Source organism: Diabrotica virgifera, chromosome 1 (genome assembly GCF_917563875.1).
Source record: "Diabrotica virgifera virgifera chromosome 1, PGI_DIABVI_V3a".
Classification (NCBI taxonomy): domain Eukaryota; kingdom Metazoa; phylum Arthropoda; class Insecta; order Coleoptera; family Chrysomelidae; genus Diabrotica; species Diabrotica virgifera.
This window is the reverse complement of record NC_065443.1, coordinates 251,242,666-251,266,748: the sequence shown is the minus strand read 5'-3', so window position 1 is coordinate 251,266,748 and position 24,083 is coordinate 251,242,666. Positions and strand designations below refer to the sequence as shown.

The window sequence follows — 24,083 nt, the reverse complement described above, 5'->3', positions numbered from 1 at the left end:
GTTTTCGTGGTATGACCGTTCCAAATTTTTAACCTGTTCCTTAATTAAATCTTCCCCTTTTCCAGTGTTCCCATATATCAAAGTTTATCCGACTAGACATCCTTAAGCTATTAACAAATTTTCAGCTTGCTAATAATCAACTTTTTTTATACGCGGGATCCAGACCTAAAAATACTTCTTAAATTTCCAAATAAGTAAATGTTTTTAAGATACGATCTTATCAAATAATATAATCAACTCTCATTTTTTACTAGAGATATCTGTGGTTTATCCATTTATGATAGCAAAAACATCGCACTCCACCGGTATATAATATTTTGTGAGAAGATTCGAGTTCAGAGTCAGAGTAGCAGTGCATCCTTGAACGTTGTTGGACTGTTATGTGATTGGTCACACTATTAATTAGTATCAAAAATAAACTTGTTTATAAAAATATTATTGATATGTTAACCAGTGTTATGTGGATTGAATATTAAATAACAAGGTATTTTTTATGTAATTGATATATCAAGTAAGACGTAGGTAAGGATTGCTTAAAATAACATTTTGGGCTATTTTCAATTATTGGAAAATAAAGTTGTTGTTTTTGGTGCCGGAATTGATAAATTTCTTATTGAGTTATTTCACAATGTTACCTATTTTTTAAATTCATTAAAATCAAGTCTAATGTAATCATTCTCAAGAATTGTTAAACTATATTTTTATATTATCATTCCCAAGAATCCTCAAATTTCCATCTTGCAAATTGTTCCTGTCTATTATTGCCTCAGTTGTACTTGTATTTAGTTAAACCTTTTCTTTATTATGTTGTATTCAAACGTTGTGGAAAATTTTAGAATAAATATTTCCTTGTTATATTGTTGTTGTTCTATTGCAGTTTATTGCGTAATATTTCTTCTTCTTAAAGTCCCCTCTCCTATCGGAGGTTGGATATCATAATGGCTATGGTCACTTTGTTGGCTGCTGCTCTCAACAGTTGTAATGAACTACAGTTAAACCATTCTCTAAGGTTCCTCAGCCAGGAGATGCGTCTTCTTCCTATGCTTCTTCTTCCTTGGATCCTTCCTTGCATAATAATTCTCAGCAACTCGTATTTTTCTCCTCTGGTAATGTGACCCAAATATTCCAGTTTTCTTGTTTTTATATCATAATTTCTAACTCCTTATTTAAACGTCGTAGCACTTCAACATTGGTAATCCTTTGAACCCACTGAATTTTCAATATTCTTCTGTAACACCACATTTCGAACGCTTCTATTCTTCTTATGTGTTGTCTCTTCAATGTCCAAGCTTCCATTCCGTATAGCAATATAGAAAATATGTAGCATCTTAGAGCCCTCAACCTGAGAGGCAACTGAAGGTCTTTGTTTGTAAGCAGTGTCTTCAGTTTTATAAATGCTTGCCTTGCAGTTTCAATTCGGACTTTAACCTTCCGATGACTAACCTTTTTTTGGTACACGGATGACCAAGGGGGGGGGGGGAAATGACCCCAGGTCAAAAATGTCAAAAATGGCAATTAACAAAAAAATGAAGTTTTTTTTTTTAAATTTTTTTTATGGCATGGACTTTATGTTATTCAGCCAGTCACAACATGAGTATTAGTGTCATGTGTATGTTGAGTAAGTGTCTTGTTACTTTGCAAAGTCGACGTCATTAGCGTAAAACTACTTGGAATTACACATAATAGACGGTATTTTACTAAACATCAACTTCAGAATATATTTTTTATTCGTAAAATATAGGGAATTTTTTTTTATTTCAAAATATGAGGATATCTAGAATGATATTAAAGTCAAATAAAAAAATAATGAGTTAAAAATTGAAAATACTTTTGAATTTATTAAAGAAAAACATACGCTGGGGTCACAATTTCCCCCGCTTGGTCATCCGAAGGTTAATATTTAAATTGTCACAAAGACATCTCTTTAGAAAACTAAAGTACTTTTTAGCTGTGAGCCTCGTTATTAGCTCTATTATAGGTTATACATTTAGTTTTGTTTTAGTTATCAAGTATCAGCATTCTCTAATTTGATTCTGATTATTTTTTAAGTTTTATCTGATGGTAGATTTGTAAATATACTATATTTATAATATCAAACCTTACTAAAATATTTTAAATAACGCCAATGTCTGATAATTTTTAATAATGCAATTCAAATAATAATTGTTATTATATAATATTCGAGTATTATTATCTATTTTTTTTATTTCTAAGTAACAAAACAAAACAATTTGTTAATAAGTACATAATAATGTATACCTCGTCCAATTTACTTACCGTTGCACGTCATCCGCGCCATAGCCTGTGACACGATACCAACACGAAATATTTAGGCGGTGGGTGTGTTCTTTTTTAGAATCAAAATGATTCTAAAGGGGAACACACCTACCGCCTAGATATTTCGTGTTGGTATCGTGTCACAGGCTATGGCGCGGATGACGTGCAACGGTAAGTAAATTGGACGAGGTATACAGTGTGGAAAGCACTTACGGAATAAAATTATTTTTGTTCTTGTATTAAAAAATAATGAAAAAGGCTACTACCCGTCGATTTTTATCTATAAATATGCGCCTTTTAAACACAAATATAAATGTATAGGGTGATTCACGCAAGCTTAACATAATCCATAAGCTTTATTTTTAATGGAACTCCCTGTATATTTTTATATTTTTAAAAGCTCCTTAACAAGCTGATCTCGACGAACTATCATGTAGGATCTAGTATGGATATTACAGGGTAAAACTTTGAAATAGTACTTGAATAAAAAGGTAAAGGAAAACTTTAATAATTCAATAAACATAGACTTAAATGTACAGGGTGATTCACGCAAGTCTAGCATGGTCCATCATTTTTATTTTTAATAAAATACCCTGTATATTTTTATGTTTTTAAAAGCCCCATCACAACCTGATGTTTTATGTTCCATTAGAAGAGGTTTTTGCAATCTCAATATCGTTAGTCTGCGTTTTTAATTTCTTCTTTAAGATTTTATTTGGCCCAATGGTGGACAAATGTCCACCATTTTATGTGATTTTAGAAAATCACGAAACGTATCCCTACTTTGTCAATGCAAGTATTATATAAAAAGTATTTTTTATGCGATTTTTTTATATGCGGTTTTCTGAAGAACGTATCCACCTCATAAAACGAGACCTTACGGTATATTGATACTTAGTTTATAGTGCAGTCACTAAAGGTGGATATGAGCTATTACCTCCGGTTTCGTTCAACTTCCATCGATTTGCATAAGAATTGGTGAGAGGTTAAAAGATATCTCAAACAACAAAGGTGACATGGTGCCAATTTGCGCTTTTACCCTGGGGGTGGATTCCACCACTTCTCGGAGGTGAAAATTATTTTATTAAAAATAATCCCATAATTAGATAGGTGAACAAATTCTAAGCAAAATTTGTTATATAATGTTATTAAAATAAATCAAAACTTTTTGAGTTATTAAAGATCAAAGATTTTAATTTTTCTTGAGAAAAATGCATGTTTTTAACCGATTTTTCATAAATAACTCAAAAACTATAAGTTTTTACAAAAAAGTTATTATTACGAAAATTGAAGCTAAATAAACAATGAAATAAACTCCCTACTACAAAAACCTTTTAGTGTTAATTAAAAGTGAGTTATAGGTAATTGAATATATATTTTTTTCGGCGAGTGCCTAAATCTAAGTATTTAAGCTTAAATGATGGGAAAATAATGTATTTTATAACATAAACTTACTAAATATTTGTGAAAGTACTTAAGCAATATCTATCAAATGAGATCCCGAACAAGTTGATAGCATTAAAATTTATGCTCCAAAAATTTTTCAAACTTTATCTTTTAAAATTTTTTTCAAAAAATGTTTTTTTTTAAATAACTTCCTTAATTTTTACGATATCATGTTCAACTAAAAACGATTGGAAAGATAGTTCCAAAGACTATTAAAACAAGTTGAACTTAGTCTTTAAAACCCCTCATTAAAAAAAACAGTGTTAAATGGTCACTATTACATGGTTCTCGCAGCAAAATTTAAGCTTTAAACGTTTCTATCTTGGTTATTTTTCACCCTACAGAAATAGTAAAAAAGTTAAAATATTTGTTATGTAAAAAACTAAAATTTGGTAATGAATCATTTTTTACGTATATTGGGTATTTTTGGAGTTATTATCAAACGAAAATGAATATGACGATAATTTTAAAAATTCTGTCGATAAATTTAAAAAATATTTTTTTTAAATTGTACTTTTTTTCGAAAATATGCATTCTAAACCAGTGAAGATTGTTGAAATCATTACTTATGCTAATACAAAGAAATTCTTGTAAGGATTACTATAAATTTAAAGTTTTGTGGAAATGGTGTATGTTTAATTTTTCACTTTTTCATAAAAAAGTTCGAAAGGGTTCTCTTATTTTCATCATAACTTGCTTAATTTTGATGCTATTAACTTCTTCTGGAGCTCATTTGATAGATATTACGAATTACTTTGACAAATGATTAGCAGGTATATTTTATCAAATGCATCGTTTTCCCGTTATTTAAGCTTGAAGACTTAGATTTGAGCACTCGTCGAAAATAATTTACATTCAATTACCCGTAACTCACTTTAAATTAACATCAGCTTAGTTCTTTAAGTAAATAGTGTATTCAGTGTTTTATTATCTTCAATATTGGCAATAATAACTTTTTTGTAAAAGCTCATAGTTTTTAAGTTATACGTGAAAAACTGCTTTAAAATATGCATTTTTTTTACGAAAAAATAAAATCTTTGATCTTTAATAACTCAAAAAGAATTGATTTATGTTAATAACTTTATATAACAAATTTTGCTTAGAATATGTCCCTCTATCGATTTGTTATATTTTTGAAGTTATACTTCTTTAGGCGCGATTGAGATTGATGGTGAATTTATATTGATCTGCGCGCATGCGCACACCGACAGTATGGTATTAGTCGTTATACGGGCTCTGATTGGGTGTTGAAATGATCAGTCAATAATAAATAATTGTTCAATATAAAGGTAAACAAATGTATAATATATTCGTTTTATTGTTGTGATGACAGAAAAAAAAAGTTTATAATTGTAGTGACATTTAAATAGTTTTTAAAAGCAACAGGTACGTAATAATTGTAAATGTATCATAGGTACCTACCTATTTGAACCTACCAAAATACATAGTATGTAATACTTTTATTTACATAATTTGATTACCATCAAAATTTCTATCAATGTTCACCTAATATATTGTTTTCTTACTCTATGTTTTGTTGTATTTTTTCAATTCTAAATCATTTCAATTCGAAATCAAAATAATTTAATTTAATTCAAAAATGTATAAAGCTTAATCCGTTTAGTTAGTCGATATTCGCACATAATGACACATTGCCTCCGTGGCAAAGCGTTTAAGGCGAATGAACCCCAATATACCAACCGCGCTGATAGCTGGTTCGAATCCCAATAAAAACTTTTATTTTTTTATTTTTTTTTTATACATTTTATGATTGTAAGTATATTTATTATATAATTTTATTTTCAGAAAATACGTATTTAGTTAAAAAATTTTCCGACAATTAATGTTCAGAAATCATTTGTGGCATTTTTAATGTGTTTGTGTGTTTTTTGTTCTTTTATTATTTTAATTTTTGGCACTGTTTTAATAAAAATGTTTGAGAAGTAGTAAGTATAAATTAGTTTAATATTTAAATAAAATATAAATAAAAAGTATATTAATTTCGTTTAAATCATATAATAGAAGTATAACTTCTTACGTGCGTATAAAGTACACACACATTCTTTTTTTATTAAAATAATTTTCACCCCCGAAAAGGGGTGGCATGCACCCCCAGGGTAAAAGCGCAAGTTAGCATCATGTCACCTTTGTTCCTTGAGGTATTCTCTAGCTGATGATAACCAATGAATTTCATGAAAATCGATGGAAGTTCAACGAAATCGGAGGTAAAAACCTTCAGTGACTGCACTATTAGTAAATTGATGCCGTTATTTAGCTAATTTAAAAAAATGTAATAAATTATTAATTTCAAAATTTTATGTATTTAGTATCTTGACGAAAATTATACATAATTGCAAAATTTCACCTTGTGTTATTCAGAATAGACTCTACATAATACTTTTTGAGATGAGGTTGTTAAGTAGCTTCTAAAAACATAAAAATATACAGGGTGTTTCATTAGAACTAAAGATCGTGAACTACGCTAGACTTTCGTGAATCACCCTGTATATTTAAATTTATGATTCAAGAATCAAAAATGACATGGTGCCTAAAATGCACTATTACTCTGGGGTGGATGCCACCCCTTCTCGGAGGTGAAAATGATTTTATTAAAAATATCCTCAGAAATCAATCGAGAGACAAATTTTAAACAAAATTTGTTATAGTTAAAACTTTCAGAGATTACTACTATTATATATTTTTTATTTTCAAGTAACAAAACAAAACAAGACTATTATAATATTTTTTATTTTCAAGAAACAAAACAAAACAATTTGTTAATAAATGATAAGTGAGAAATAAGTATGATTGAATAAACATTACATTATGGAAAAGAAGGGAGACCCGTCTGTGGGAATTTATATTTTTTGTAAGATTCAACATTGAACCAAGCCACAACCGCATAGTACCTAATTGATGCAATACGATAGTGATTAATAAATTGTTTCCAATCATGTACCTGTTACAGCCCGGTCATTTCACTGTGACTAAGAATATCCATGTAATATTTATTATCATTCAATTTTTCTTGTTTTTCTGGCTAAAATAGTATTTCCATCTTTCGTAAAGTAATATTTGCAGACTGTTCTTTTTAACAAACTAAGTTCTCAATCTAATCATACATAAACCGACAGTAAATATCATTCTACATACCACCAGATTGAAAACAGTATTTTCTCCTCCTACGCAAAGATATTGTCTTTTGGACATTTACTTCGAGGCCCCATTTTTTGTACTTTTCCATTAGTTTTCTAGCCATATACTCCAGGTCTTCTTTGTCTTAAGCAATAACTACCTGGTGATCTGCATAGTGCAACGTATATAACGTTTCATCTCCAATAGATAGCCCCATCCCTTTACACTTCTTCTTCCAGTGCCTGAGTGCTTCATCGATATATTTGTTGAACAGCATGGGAGATAAACAACAACCTTGTTTCAGTCCTTTTATTACCTGAAAACCATTAGACACCTCTTTTCCTGTTTCTCGTTTCATACTCCTAATATTCTTAAGTTTGCCAGCTCTTCTCCTTTCATCCATTCTTTATGTATTGGTTCTATAATAATATAATATAAGTAGCAAGTATATTATATAATATATTATATAATATATAAAATATTATATTATATAATATAAGAGCAAGTGCTAACTTTTAAATTAATATTGTTTTATTTGTCTTATTTACAGGAATCAAAAATGTTGCAATTAGTACTAGTCTTGGCCGCTTTGGCTGTATTGTTCTATTATTTTGCCGTCAAACCCATGAGTTACTGGAAGGAAAGGGGAATAAAACAGACGAAACCTGTATGGTTGCTTGGCGATAGTTGGGGTACTGTTATAAAGAAGCACAGTTTAGTGGATTTTGTCCAATATATCTACGACCAAGTTCCGGGTGTAAGGTAGGATTTTTTAAAATGTAGGTAATTTAATTTATACTAAAATCATCATAAAGATGCATTAGAAATAAAGAAACTAAGAAACGTTGAATGTTAAAAGGTGTACTCCCAACTAATGATTTACAATGTATATACATTGTATATCCCAAATCATGATTTACACAGTTTATACATTGTAAATCATGATTCGGTGGGGCTCCTCGTAACATTCAACGTGTCTTTGTTTGTTTATTTCTAGTGCATCTTTATTGTGATTTTAGTATACCTACATATTATGTGAATATAATAAATATATGTGTAGAAGTGAGTGATCGTAAATTGGGTCCCGGCAGGTAGCAGATTACATTAAAAACTTTCTACCCTTTTGTCAATTAGTAAATTCGGTCCCAACCATCTTAATTTCTAAAGGATCGTTTAAACACAGCGATAAATCAAACAACTTATCAAGGTCAATCGAGTTGTTGCAACTTATCATTGTGTGTAAACGGTGCATCGCACAACTTATCAAAGTTGGAGTTGGGTTGAAGGTGGTATCGCATTGAATCGCAGCGTCTAAACAGCGTTTCAACTTGTCATCACAACTAGTTGCTGTGACTTATCGTTGTGTTTAAACGACGCTTAAGGGTTTTACAATACTTGGCTACTTAAAAGGGCTATTACATCTTCCTAAATTTAGTGTCCGATATTTAGAACGTCCTGAATTCAGGATAGTGTAATCGCATTTAGTCAGTTAGCATCCTAATTAGGATGGTTTTCGACATTCTAAATGGCTAAATAGTCGGGACTATAACGTCACTCCTGTTAGCGAAATTATTCCGACTCGATTTTTTGCACGAACTTTCTCAAAAACAGGTCCGTATAACAAATCCACAGGGTGCCAGGCAGTGCAGTGGTCGAAAAATTGTTTAAACAATTTTTCTATACAAATTCACAAAAATAATTGTTTCATTTGGAACAAATTTTTTAGATAGCTTGGGTCATTCTGAGCAAAAAAGGTTTCTTCTAGTCATTTTTCTCTAAAATTGATTATTGTCGAGATATACGCGATTTAATATTTGAAAAATGCAAAATGCGAAAATGGCTATTTTTAAGGCTTAATAACTTGATTAAAAATTATTATTATGAAAGTAAAAAGTGACCAAATCAAAGATTAAAACCCCGTCTTTCAAGATCCTGAAGAAACTTTAGTCATTATGTTATTACGAAGCGGTTATTTTTAATTACATATTAACAATTAGCTCTATAGGTTGTATCGTCTCCCCGGTTAGCGAAATTATTTCGATTAGATTTTTGAAGTTATATGTACTTCTTTACGATCGAGAGTGAAATTTTATAATACCGGGCGCATGCGCACACAGACAGTATGTAGTTCGTTGCTAATCTTTCAAGATATGTATGTATCAGCGCTGTCAGCGCCAATAAGTCATTAAAAGGATATATTAGTGTTTTTAGTAAATGTATTATTCGTTATAATTTTTGTGTCTTTGGATTTGTCTTCCTCGGGAATAAGATATTTTATAGTAATAGTAAGTATATTTAAAGTATTTTTGTATACTTCACTTGGTCTATTAAATTTGTCAGTATGTATGAGAAATCTTGTAACCTGTCAAAGCAAAGGGAATATAGCTCAGTGGTCGAGCGTGTGACCGGAGATCGAGAAATCCCGGACGATTCATATTCTTTTTTTTTTAATTTTTGGTATTGTTTTAATAAAAATTTTTTAAAAGTGGTAGGTAAGAAAGTTAGTTTAATATTTAAATAAAATACAAATAACCTGTTAAGTATATTTATTTCTTTGAAATTATATAATCAAAGTATAACTTCTTACGTACGTACACAGTACACACACATTCTTTTTTTTGCACAAACTTTAACGCGAAGTATTACGTAACGCGATTTTTGAAGATTTTTGGTCCCCCTCCTCCTATGTAACGCACCGTAATAGTACGTTCAAGTATTACGTACCGCAATTTTTGAAGATTTTTGCCCCCCTCCCCCAACCTGTGTTACGTAATACTTGAACGTCCCTTTAGAACAAATCCACAGGTTTTTTCACTTCGAACAATTTTTTTTAGATAATTTGGGTCATTCTGATCAAAAAAGGTCTCTTGTGATTTTTCTCTAAAATTGATTGTTAAAAGCGGAAATAGCCATTTTCAACGCTTAATAACTCGATTAAAAATGATTATTATATAGCGCTAATTGTTAAAAATAATAGCTTTGTAATAAAATAATGACAAAACTTCAGGCTCTTGAAGGAGAGGTTTTAAACTTTGATTTGGTTACTTTCTGCCTTTCATAATAATAATTATTTTTAATTAAAATATTAAGAGGAAACAGTAGCGATCAACAGGTAGCAAAACGCGTTTCAAGATTGCAGCTGTAATTTTCAATATTTTTTCAAAATATTTGGCACACATATTCATAATATAATAAACAATGGCGATACAGAGTTAAATTTGAAAAATATATCATTATGTGGAAATTACTCTGCAATTAAATACAATATTAAAAAAACAAGCCTGTACTGCCATTAAGAACAACAAAAAAATACACTTTCTTCAAATAACCTTTTTTATCCGATGCCTAGATTTTGTGTCATTTTGGAACTACTAATGAAATAAAAAATTTTAGTAGTTCCAAAATGACTCAAAATCTAGGCATCGGATAAAAAAGTTTATTTGAAGAAAGTGTATTTTTCTATTCTTCTTAATGGCGGTACAGGTTCGTATTTTTAATATTGTACTTAATTGCAGAGTAATTTCCACATAATAATATATTTTGCAAATTTAGCTCTGTACCGCAATTCTTTATTATATTACGAATACGTGTGCCAAATATCTCAAAAAAATATTCAAAATTTCAGCCGCAATCTTGGAACGGGTTTTTGCTACCTGTTGATCGCTACTGTTTGCTCTTAAGCCTTGAAAATTGCCATTTTCGCATTTTTCAAATTTTAAATTGCGTATAACTCGACAAAAATTAGTTTTAGAGAAAAATCACAAGAGACCTTTTTTGCCCAGAATGACCCATATAATCTAAAAAAAAGGTATACGAAGTGAAAAAATAGATTTTTTGAATTTGTTAAAAAAAATGTTTAAACAATTTTCCGACCTCGGCACCTCCCAGCACCCTGTGGATTTGTTATAAGGACCTCTTTTTGAGTAAATTTGTGCAAAAAAGTCGAATCGGAATAATTTCGTACGGGGGTGACAATACAGTGCCGTCTAAAATCGGATGGGTGTACAATCAGAGAACATCTTACAATACTTTACCTTTTGTACCCAAAACGATAAACATGTCACCGACACGTCCGTCACTCAAGCTGGTTGTTCAAATCTGATTAGGGAAAGCTTTTGTTTGTTTACCTGATTTTAAAAGTTTTACCTAATAAAACCGAACCCCTGTGGTTTTAACACTTGGTTTTCAAACCCTGTCTTTGTGCAGTCTTTTATAATCTACGATCCTAAATTTAGGATAGTGTAATCGCGAGCTTCGGTGACTGAATTCAGTGTCCTAAATCGTATCCTGAATATCGGTCCTGAATTTAGGATAATGTAATAGCCCTTTAAAACCGATTTCGTAGAAAGAAGTAATTAGGATTATTACGGGTGGAAATTGCGGACATTTTTGACTCCCATAAATGTTTCAGATTGAAACATATTTTATGTAAATTATTAACGACAAGGTTAGAAATCGTAAATTTATTACAAAAATGATCGATTCATAAATATGTTAAAAACGAAATAAGTCGTTTGAATTTCATTAAATGTGTCTCATTTCACTGTGCGGTTTCATTATTTACTTTTTACAGACTTTTCATTATCTACAGATTTTTTTTGTGTCTTTTGAGAATGTGGAGATGTTATAGTCTGTTTAGCATGTAGGACTTAAGTATTGGAGCTAAAAAGATGTTATTATTTACTGAACCCCTCATAAAATAATTTACTGGGGACCGAATTTACATATGCAGTGTCAGATAGAAACAAAGTTTGGGACCCAATTTACTCGTTATTTTGGGCGTAATCTTTCTTGGGACCGAATTTACGCATTCCCGTAGAAGTATATTATGAAAATAAAATTAAAGAATTGATAGACATTTTAATAATCCAATTATCGGATAAAATCGGTCGGATCAGGTGGTCGAATCGCATTCACTTCACTGTAAATAATCTAGTGGAGGATGGTTCAGGCCCTGCGGAGGATGGTTTAGGTCCTGGCCAGAACACAAAACTACTGACGTAATAGTTTAAAATTCGAAACGAATCTGCTACTTAGATTAGAATACTGCAGCAGTATTGTGATTCACTTATTCTAACATTTAATGGTCTTGATGTTCCATTTAAATAAAAATCCACATTTACAAGGTATTTTATAAATACAAAGAAAAACATTTACAATTAAAAAACATTTTATAAAACAAGAAATTATTAAAATAAGCAGAATTATTTTAAATCTAATAGGTAAAAAACTCGTTTAGAATTTAACATTGGTAAAATTTTTCGGAGTGTATAAAAATTTACAACTGTTAAATAAACTGACCTTTAATGTCACCGACGGATGTAATTTAGTGATGTAATTCATAAAATAATATTGAATCTAATAGCTGACCTTTAATCTTTTAATATAGACAATATATTGCATACAGGGTTATTCACTATATTTTGACCTCCCTGTAAACTGCTTTATTTACAGAATTAGAAAAAAATATAACATACAAAAGTTATTTAATTTTTAAATTATGATTTTTTTACATATATGTCATACTAGTGACGTCATCCGTCTGGGCGTGATGACGTAATCGAATATTTTTTTTTTAATTAGAATAGGGTCCGTGTGCTAGCTCATTTGAAAGGTTATACAAGTCTCTATTCAGTAATATAAAGAATAAGATAATTATTTATACAGAGTGTCCAAATTTTTTTTAAATTTAATTAATTGACACAAAAAGAAAAATGTATCTAATTTATTTAATTCAAAATATCTTCTACTGCTGTTAGAAAACGGAAATAAAAGTTTATTGCACAAACAAACATTGCTTTTTGCTTAAATTCAATGTTCAAACTGCCAAGAGGAAGATGGGTGGCAGCTTGAACATTGAATTTCAGTGAAAAGTAATGTTTATTTGTTCAATAAACATTTATCTCTGTTTTCTGGCAAAATTTTTTTGAATTAATAATTAAACAATTAATTTAATTAAATTTTTTTTTCGGACACCCTGTATAAACAATCATGTTAATGTTTATATTACTGAATAAAGAATTGAATAACCTTTCAAATGAGCTAGCACACGACCCCTATTCTCATTTAAAAAATAGTCGATTACGTCATCACGCCCAGATGGATGACGTCACTAGTATAACATAAATATATAATATGTCAAAATATCATAATTTAAAAATCGAATAACTTTTGTATTTTACATTTTGTTCCAATTCGGTAAATGAAGTAGTTTACACAGTTTACAGGGGGGTCAAAATATAGTGAATAACCCTGTACATGAAATACTGCTGCTGATAACTAGGGACGGGATAGCGAAGTGACGCGCGAGGGTGAAATAACTTTACATAATTAAAGTAGGTAGGTAATAGTTGAACGACGAAATTAAATTTACAGAAAAATGAAAAATTCACTGAATGCAAGAAAAATAAAAAAATAAAAAAAAAACATTAGCAGAAGAACAAAAATTTTGTGTAATGAGGTAGGTTCAAGAGAAATCACTAGAATACAACAAACCGGCATATTTGTGTTTCGTAGGTATTAAGAAGGCATTTGAAAAGGTTAAATTAGGGAACGTTATCCATTTATTGTATGCTAGAGGGGTACCTCGAGGAATAATAAAAAATGATGGAAAATATCTACCAGAAACATACAATAAAAGTAAAAGTAGAAGAAGAACTATCTTACTCAATTGAAGCTGGTAATGGAATAAGACAGGGGGATTTCCTGAGTCCTCTATTTTTAAATCTGATCATGGATGTAATAATAAAAAAAATTAGGAGGAAAAAAGGATACAAAATGGGAGAGAAACAACTTATAATAATAATGTGCTGTTAGTCTGGGCAGATTATCGGAGAATAGGCCATTTTTGGGAAAAGTTATTTACCAGCAATTTTATTGCTGGAATCGAATCTTATGATTGTATATATTAATAATATAGGTATGCAAAGTCCGCAGATAGTGTGCTACTTTTTTTATAAACAAAACGGCGCCCGAAAATCGTGTTTTCTTAATTTTTGCTCTATAACTCCAAAGATTTTAACTTAACACCAAAAACACTCCAATAAAAATTCACGGTAATTAAATCCTGCATAGTGATGTGTTTTTCCCGATTTACTTCGATGACAATTTTCCCCAGAAAATGCGGGTTTTCCCAACAAAATCTTTAATTTTCAACTAAAATTTTAGATAAGTAATTGTTTATCAATAACTAAATCAGTTGGCAATATAAAAGCTCTTTTCGTATAGATTATAATTCTAGAAGCCGATGGAATTGAATGAACAGTTTAGCAACAATTAAATTGTTAATTAAAAATTTACGGTCGCTACAATACCCACAATAATTTTGATACATAAGAATAATTATGATTTTTGTATAAAAAGACAATGTACCTATCTAATGTACTTTACAGAATTGAAATGGAACTATTTAAGCGGCCTCAGTAATATTTTAAAATTATAAACAATTTTTTGGCTTATAAACAAATAGAATATCTCGGGAAATATTAAATTAAATTAAATCATTAATACGGTACTGAAGAAATAGCGGCAGGACGCTTCTTTAAAAGAAAAAACGTTTAATTGTGATGAGTGGTTCCTGAGATACAATCGGTCAAATTTGACCGGCATTTACGACAAAGATATAAACAATAGGATCATAATTTTTGAACTATCATCTTTTTGGTTTTGTCCTCTTTCTCCATACCAATTTTCATATCTTTAAAATACTCATAACATATATTATTATAATAAAAACTATCGATATTATGAGTGTAAAATGCCAAAAATAGCAAAGTTCCAATCAAAAATTAAGTTGGAGAAAATGTAACGTCAAAGTTCAAAATCGGTATACGTTAAAAAAATGCATTTTCTCCGCTTCCCATGGAGCAATTTTCTTCATTTTTTTTTGTTACCAAGTAACTCGAGTAGAGCCATCTAACTAATGCATTATTAAATGTCAAACTTGCTTTTGTTTTGTTATCAATCATAAGATTCGATTCCAGTAATAAAATTGCTGGTAAATAACTTTTCCTTGTATTTTGCTAGTTAGCCCAGAGTATGTGCAATAAAGTGTGTGAAGATAATTTTCGATGTATGTTGAACCAATTTAATATAACTGCCAGAAAATTTTACATGCTAATTTCTCCACAAAAGACAAAATGCATGGTTATAACAGCAAATCTACTAAGATGTAAATTACATAGATCTGGAGGGTCATATAGAACAAGTGATGGCGATTAAATATCTAGGCATCACATTATCTATCTACAGAAGGCTCAAAACAGATGTGGAATATTAAGTGAATAGAGCAAATGGATGCAGGATATTAGAAAAGAAATAACAGGCAGAGTTTACAAGACAGCAATCAGACCAATAATGACGTATGTGGCAGAAACACGATCGGATACTGCGAGAACAAAAAGAATGGTACAAACAGCAGAGATGAAAACCCTTCGAAAAAGTACACCATTATCATCCAGATACAAAAATTTAGAGCGAGAAAATGAACCATGGGGATAGAGTCCTACCTACACTTACAGGTTTAAAGCTGTGGCCTCAACTAGTGGTAAGGTTATGGTCTCGATATTCCCAGGATACACAAGGTATATTGTTGACTAATTATTTAGAAACAGGATCTTCTATAACTGCATAATAGTTAATAACAATTGAATAAATTACGGGCCTTTGTGCAAAACCAGACATAGGTCAAAACGAATTAAATACGTACAATTAATGAGTGAAAGAATTTAACAAAAATTGGATTCAAAATGTGAGTTCTCAGTGACTTTGCTCTAGTTTACAAGGTGCAAAGGAAACGTTGGACAGTCGCAGTCGTTTCAATACAGCACTCTTTCAATAATGGACATACAACAAAAAGTAAGGATTTAAAAATGCATTTATTTTAAAGCTATAAACAAAAATCAGGAAAATCCATAAGTACAGGTATCTATTGGAATAATATTTGATGAAAGTTAAAAAGAGATTAAAAAAGTACGTACTTTTAAGATCTGTATTGTTATTTTCAGATATTTTGGATGCTACCAGATGGTAACACCTACTCTTGTCATACGAGACCCAGATCTTATCAAAAATATTGCCGTTAAAGACTTTGACCACTTTATGGACCACAGACAAATGATCCCAGCAAATGCCGACCCTCTATTCGGAAAGAATCTATTTGCATTAAAAGGTAAATAAAATATTTTATTAATTAGACTATTTAATACAGGACGGTTTATTTATTAAACTGTTGCAATAATAAACAGTCCTAGTCTTTACTTAGTATCTACACTCACTGGCACAATTAACTGCCCACCTTTTATTTCTTTAAATTTTCAGAAATTGTTAATCTTGGACCACAGTTTATGAAAGATATGCTAAAAACTATCTTTCAAGAAAAGGAAAACAATAAAATTATTGAAAAAAGTCGTTTATCAAGACATACTTAGCAAAAATCCAATGCTTAAGAGGATCGGAACGTATTTTCGGCTGCAATGCTATTCAAATGGGGATTCATTTTTTTCAAATCCTGAGAAAACTAATAAGTATTTTGGAAAAATTTAAACGCAGAATGAAAGATTACGTTATTAGCGAGGGCCGAAAGTCCCTGAGAACTTCTACAATGTTTATTTTAATAAGTTACAGGGGTGAAAAAACTAAGAGAAAATTTAGTGTGATTTTTAAATTCAAATATCTCATTCAAAATAAACTTTTTATTTATTCTAAGGGACTTTCGGCCCTCGGTAATAATTTAGTCTTTCATTCTGCGTTTAAATTTTTCAAAAATATTTATTGGTTTTTTCAGGATTTGAAAAAAATGAACACAATGCCGTGGTAATATTTTCCAAATCTGTCTTTGTCTTACAACGCACTCAACCGAATATAATATTGTCAGCATATATTGTCAGTCAGACACTGACAATCAGTGACAATTTTAAATATTTGACATTGCATCGGGAATATTTTGAGAAATTGATTAAATATTATTGATATATAGTGTATTTGATAAATAATTGATTTAAGACGCGAACTTAATAAATAGTACATTATATACCGCGGGACTGAAGTAGTACATTTAATCCTGAAGGTAAAGTTTATGGCCCGACCGCAGGGAGGGCCATAATTTACCTGAAGGATTAAATGTACTTCAGTCGCAAGGTATATACGATACTTTTCGTACTTCCGGTATGATTTTATTAATTATTTCAATAATTTCAATCAGTTTTTTCTCTCTTCAACTCATTTAATAAACTGTCTTTAAAATAAGTTACCATAGTAACATTGCGTTGTGACAGTTATAATTTAGAAACATTGTCATTACTAGTGTCATTGTAAAGAAACATTGTTATTGATAATTATTGGTATCATGAGTGAAGAAGGTGTATCTGATATTGATAAAAGAGCAGCCGAAGTAGGTGAAGAATTGTTACCACCGAAATCTAGAAAACTATACGAGCAGCAGTACGATGCTTTTAAAAAGTGGTGCCGCTTAAAAAATGTGAGACAACCTACTGAAAATGCGCTGTTAGTCTACTTCGATGATAAATCAAAAGCGGTTTGTGCCTCAACTCTCTGGGCACATTACTCAATGCTGAAATCGGTTATTAACATTAGAGAAGATATTGATATAAGTAAATTTCCAAAATTATTAGCTTTTTTGAAGAGAAGAAATGAGGGATTTAAGCCAAAGAAGTCAAGAATTCTCACGTCTGAGCAGGTAGATCAGTTCTTACGGGAGGCTCCGGATGATAAATATTTAATGCTTAAGGTAAATTTGGAAATTTGTTTATATTCAGAAATTTTAAGAAATCAATTTTTTTGTAGGTTGCACTTATTTTGGGCGTTGCGGGAGCTTGTCGTGGAAAAGAGTTGGTTGATTTAGAAATCGACGATGTGAGAGATTTGGGCGATTCCTTCCTAATTGCGATTAGAAACACCAAAAATAAAATTGACCGAAATTTTGTGATCAAAAATTCAGAAAACAGTGCCATCATTAATTTGAATATTAACGTTAATTACCATTCTAATTAATTATATTTTTCAATAAAATATCCCTTAAATTCGTTTGTTTGTGATTTAATCGTTCCGGGAGTTTCGTCAATATTTAATCCCGGAGGGATTAAATGTGACACTTTAGTACCTGTCACAAGGGAGTGAAGTTGTCACTTTAGGCCCGGAAGTACGAAAAAGTTATTTATTGTGTATTATTTGTGAAAGATCCAAGCAGAGAATACATCAGATATATCCTATGATCCAAGTATTTTGTTGTTAGAGATGTTCAAAATTGTAAGCGTTCCAAAATAACAACATATTATTAAAAAATCACTTTAACACTTTTCCTCTTTTCTCGATTGATTATTAGTTTTTGTTGTACAAATAAATTATTACAATCACTGAAAACATAGTTAGTGAAAAAATTATCACATTTATTAACTGAATTAATAATTTGCAATTATAAAAATAACAGTTATCCAAGAACATTCAAAAGCCATCTCTTTAAATTAATTATGACATTTTCAAGTAGAATGACATTCTAGTAATGTTTACATATCCACACCAGTGTGAATTTTACTACACGTAATTTGCCGTGTAAAGACAGAAAAAGTAGGGATACACCTAAAATATTTGCGAATTATGTACCCATAGCCTTAAAATTCTTCGAAGAAAATTCAAACAAAAATGATTTTGATTACTTCATTCATAGGAGATTCTGACCAATAGAAAGCTACAGAACTACAAATTAAAGTGATTATTTTTTAATGATTTTAACTTCCAATCGTATAGTAAGATATTTGATCACGTGTTTAATTCTGTCCAATCAGATTAAAATTATACTAAGAATTATCTACTGTAGAAAATTACCGATAGAATTTTTTTAAGTAGATTGTTTCTATTTAATGGCAACCAGTTTCCTAGTTTTGACAACTGTCACATTTAAGAAAATATCCATAATATACCTATTAAAAAATAATCTTACGAATATCACACGAATGTAAGAATAAATAAGAAAATAATGTTTCATTTTTTCTCAAATTTGTTTTCATTGGGCAATAGAATAGAATTTTATTTCATCAAATATACAAAATTTCTTTTGTTTTTGACAAGTCAAAAGAGTACGTACCTACATTATAAAATTTTGACAAAATTTAAAAGATAAATATTATAAATTATAATGAACAGATATACAAACAGGTACTAACAAATTTAAACAATTTAACACACTATGTAAAAACGTAAAGACATGAAATAAACTTAAAAACATGAAATATCGTCATAATCAGCAAAAAAACCCTGACCAAACTAGTGTACTTATTATAATGTATTATAAGCGGTACCTAAGTACTCTGTCTTTGTGTAAAAACAATGTTTTAAAAAGTGTGATTTTATTTTATTTTTAAACGACTGTAAATGAAGACTTTTTACTTCATCTGGCAAAAAATTGTACAAACTAACATCAGTTGAGTTTTTTATACTTTTCGTCAACCTAAAACGTTGTGCTTTAATAGCATCGCTCGATCTTGTATGGTGATCATGGAAGTTGGAGCTTATATTAAACTTACTTTTGTTGGAATGAATTTCAATCAGCGTCTCATATATATTGAGTGAAGGTAGTGACATAATACCTAACTTCTGAAATAAAGGTTTACAGTGTTCCCTATACTCTGCTCCTGCAAGTATCCTCACTACTTTCTTTTGTAACTTAAAAATTCTGTCTGCGTGACAAGAGCCACCCCAAACAGTTATTCCGTACTTTAAATGGCTATGGAACAGTGTAAAGTAGATCATTTTAAGGGTACTTTTAGGGATCATAAAAACTAAGTTGCGTATCAAAAATATAGTTGTAGCAAGTTTAGAACTTAAGTAGTCTGTATGAGCACTCCAGTCCAAATTATCATCTAGGAAAATTCCTAAGAGTTTAACACTATTTCCTAAGACATACTTCCGGTCAGAACTAAATATCAAATTCTGATTTTTGTCTTCATTTAGCTTCAGACCATTATGCAAAAACCAGTTTTTTGCTTTCTGAGTATCACTATCTATTTTAATTTTCAAATTATGATGATTAATGTCAGTATTTATGAGAGTGGTATCATCTGCAAAGCACACACATTTTATGGGAAAAGTGTAGTGAAATAGATCGTTCAGATAAATATGAAACAAAGTGGGTCCTAGTATTGAACCTTGAGGAACCCCGTATTCGACCGTGTTCAAATCAGAATAGCTATTATTAAGAAAAACTGCCTGTTTTCTATTTGTTAAATAAGATCTAAATAGATTGAGAGTGGTTCCCCTTATACCATATTTATGCATTTTTTCCAACATTAATTTATGCGAAACACAGTCAAAAGCTTTGGATAAATCACACAATGTCAAAGACACGAAATGACCTTCCTCCATGCCGTCGACTATATCTCTCACAATTTTCTGTATAGCTTGTGTAGTGCTGCACTTTTTTCTAAAGCCATATTGGTTACAGTGAAGTATTTTGTGTTTATCTAGATATTCTATCAAACGAGTATTAAGAATGCTTTCAAAAATTTTACCGAAAATGGGAATGATAGAGATGGGACGGTAATTTCCAATTTCATCTAAAGACCCTTTTTTGAATAGTGGCAACACTTTTGTTACTTTTAGTACATCAGGGAAAATCCCCTCAGTAAGGCAATTATTATAAAGTAAAACTAATTTGTCAATAACAATATCAATAGTTTCGACAATTATTTTTTTGTTTAAAAAATAAAAATCTGTACAATGTGAATTTTTCAAGCCACGCAAAACATTTCTGATTTCAATATCAGTAACAGGTAGTAAAAATAAAGAGTGGCAAGGAGAGTGTACATCTTTCAAAATATCTATAGCTACATTTTCATTTGTAGAACTGAAAGAACCTCTAATATTTTTAGCTACTGAAGTAAAGTAATTATTGAAATCGTTTGATGAGATCATACTAGGACTAACTTTTTTATTTTGACCTTTATTTCTGTGATAGTTTATAACTTTCCAACTGTCACGAGATATATTTTCAGAATTTGAAAAGAAATGCCCATAAGCTAGTTTTTTCTTTAATGATATTGTTGATCTATAATGCTTCTTAAACTTATTATATTCACTATAATTTTTTGTAACGTCAGCAATTACCTTGACTGTGGAAAGATTTTCTCGCATAAGTTTTAATTCATCATCAAACCAAGAAATTGGAGCTTTATTCTGACTTCGCAATTTTTTTAATGGAAAATTGATTTCAGTTAACTTTTGATACATTTCAGTAATAAATTAAGCTAATTCTGTTGCTGTTTTGAGAGAAATAGCTGAAGACCAATCAACGTTATTTAACGAATGTTTCAACAGTATGCCATTACTCGTTATACGTCTTGTGTATGTATTTGCACTATGATTTTTTTCAGATTTTATTTTTAAGTTAATAAATTGAGCAAGATGATCAGAGATACATGGGTCCACAATTCCACAACCAACTATCCCACTGTTTATGTTTGTTAAGATGTTATCTAAACAAGTTGCTGATCTAGTTGTTATTCTAGTATATTCATTAATATTTATTGTTAAGCCAAAAGTAGAAATTAGATCACGGAAAATTCTGAGTTCATTAGAAGATTTTTTAAAATCAATGTTGAAATCCGCAATTATTATTATTTCCAAAAAATTAGCAGAGCAAAACACCAATAACTTTTCAAAAAGGTCTAGAAATATTTTAAAATTCCCATTTCCGGTTCTATACACTGTTACTAGAATAGTTTTAATATCTGTAATTTCTAATGCACAAAATTCACCCTCATATTCACATGATATATCATTCAAACAAACTGGTCGTGTAGAAAATTTATTATCGCTAAAGATTTCAACACCTCCATGTTCTCTTACCTTCCGACAGAAAAAAGTTGACAAAAAGTACCCATCAAACTTTAATGTTGTTAATTCGTTTTCTCTGAGCCAATGTTCAGAGAAACATAATATATTGTATCTTTTATTTTTCAAAAAAACATTAAGCTGATCTATTTTGTTTATTAAACTTTGGGTGTTTACATGAAAAATACTAACTAGACTAATTTGGTCAGAGTTTGCTAACGAATTTTGTTTATTATAAAATGGTACAGAGTTTTTTAAAATAGCACTTTCACTGTTGTCTTTTCATGTTAAAGTATCTACCTTGGTTAGGAGGTTTATTGACGGAATATTTTCTGCGAAAAAAATATTCACTCACCTCTATTCCCTTTGGCCATGTCTGTGGTTGAAAAAGAATATCCTTCAATTCTGCATCTGCCGTAATCCTGAAAGAATTGGATCCATTTACCTTATTCTCGTATAAAGTGCACGAGAACTCATGCCCGGGAAACTTTGTTTGTAGGTATGTTTCCAATTTTTGTGTACTATAAGATTGTTTATACTTTGCTGCATAAATCCACACCTTGTCTTTTGTTGCAAGCTCCTCACTCTCGCTGTTATTGCCCACAACTTTTGCATCGGACCGAGTTTTGTTTTGGTTTTGGCCAAGACTGTGGATATCATTCATTTTCAAACTTTGTTGAGCCTGCGTTAGGGCGCTTGAGAATTGCTGGTTTGTAATTGTTATATTCTCACGTGTCTCGTGTATGCCCTTGGTTTTCTTTCCTTCAGCTTTAGCGAGTCCTGCGGGCTCTCGTGTCTATTGCCAGACAGCAAATTTTCGAGAAACTGTCGCCTTATTGTCAATTTATTCTCACTCTCTTGTGATATTGTACCCGATTATTTCATTCATTCCCCTTCTGGTCGTGAAATTAAACTGTCCAAAGTGTCACTCGGGAAAAATTCGATAATTTTAGAGCTCTTGTGCAATTACTACTGATTATTTCATTCATAGAAGATTCTGACCAATAGAAAGCTACAGAAATCTGAATTAAATCTGTAATTTTTGATAATCTCCCGTCGTTAAGTATATTACGTCAGATGCCCTTCGTTGCTACGAAAAAATACATTCAGTGACATTAATGACAATTAATGTTTTAAAAATTATAAAAGTGATGACTTTCAATCGTCAAATATTTATAAAAACTGTGTGTTTAATGGTACTTACATAAATAAATTACAATAAAATTTTGGTTTTGAACAGTTTTATTCATGAAATAATCGCAACAAATTGCACTCGACCTCTGAAATTAATATAGAATTTTTGCTCTCGTGACACTTTGACATAATTTCACTCGCCTTCGGCTCGTGAAATTAAAACTGTCAAAGTGTCACTCGGGAAAAATTCAATAATTTCAGAGCTCTTGTGCAATTACTACTGATTATTTCATTCATAGGAGATTCTGACCAATAGAAAGCTACAGAAATCTGAATTAAATCGATAATTTTTGATAATCTCCCGTCGTTAAGTATATTACGTCAGATGCCCTTCATTGCTACGAAAAAATACATTCAGTGACATTAATGACAATTAATATTTTAAAAATTATAAAAGTGATGACTTTCAATCGTCAAATATTTATAAAAACTGTGTGTTTAATGGTACTTACATAAATAAATTACAATAAAATTTTGGTTTTGAACAGTTTTATTCATGAAATAATCGCAACAAATTGCACTCGACCTCTGAAATTAATATAGAATTTTTGCTCTCGTGACACTTTGACATAATTTCACTCGCCTTCGGCTCGTCAAATTAAAACTGTCAAAGTGTCACTCGGGAAAAATTCAATAATTTCAGAGCTCTTGTGCAATTACTACTGATAATTGTTGTTAATATCCCGTCGTCAAGCACTACGTCAGATGCCCTTCGCTACTATGCAAAAATGAATATTTTCAGTGATATTAATGACAATTAATGTTTTACAACTTGTCACAGAGAATACCAAGAAACACGTTTATCAAATATTCAGGTGAATATGTCAATAAAATATTAGTTAAACTGATCTTAAAAAGACAATTTTATTCCTGAAATAATCTCAGCGAATTGTCCTCGATCTCTAAAATTATTATCGACTTGTTGCCGTCGCACCACTTTGACATAATTTAAACTGTCAAATAAAACTGTAAATTAAAACTGTCAAAGTGTCGCTCGGGAAACAAATCGATAATTTAAAGCTCTCGTGCAATTACTACTGAAAGTCAGTATCATAGAGGTATATATTAACATAGAGGGAGCCTACCTACCGCGCTTCCTGACGACAAGATCTCAAGGACTGGTTTGCGGCATCTCTTTCTAACACATTGTATCGAAAATCTATGATGACATTCAGTGTGAATATAGG

The 24,083-nt window shown here is 30.5% G+C and overlaps 1 protein-coding gene across 2 annotated transcripts in view; it reads left to right on the top strand.

The window, feature by feature from the left end:
• The first annotated feature begins 319 nt into the window (after nucleotides 1-319).
• The window catches only part of LOC126879079 (cytochrome P450 9e2-like), a 41,812-nt gene continuing 18,048 nt past the window's right edge, over nucleotides 320-24,083 (top strand). The window contains exons 1-3 of one of the 2 annotated variants that reach the window (XM_050641994.1): nucleotides 320-484; nucleotides 7,409-7,620; nucleotides 15,864-16,027. In XM_050641994.1, the coding sequence (XP_050497951.1) occupies nucleotides 7,418-7,620; nucleotides 15,864-16,027 (367 nt within the window). In that variant the 5' untranslated portion in view covers nucleotides 320-484; nucleotides 7,409-7,417. Of the gene's footprint in view, nucleotides 523-7,408; nucleotides 7,621-15,863; nucleotides 16,028-24,083 lie in introns of both variants that reach the window. The other variant, XM_050641993.1, reaches the window with a different exon arrangement.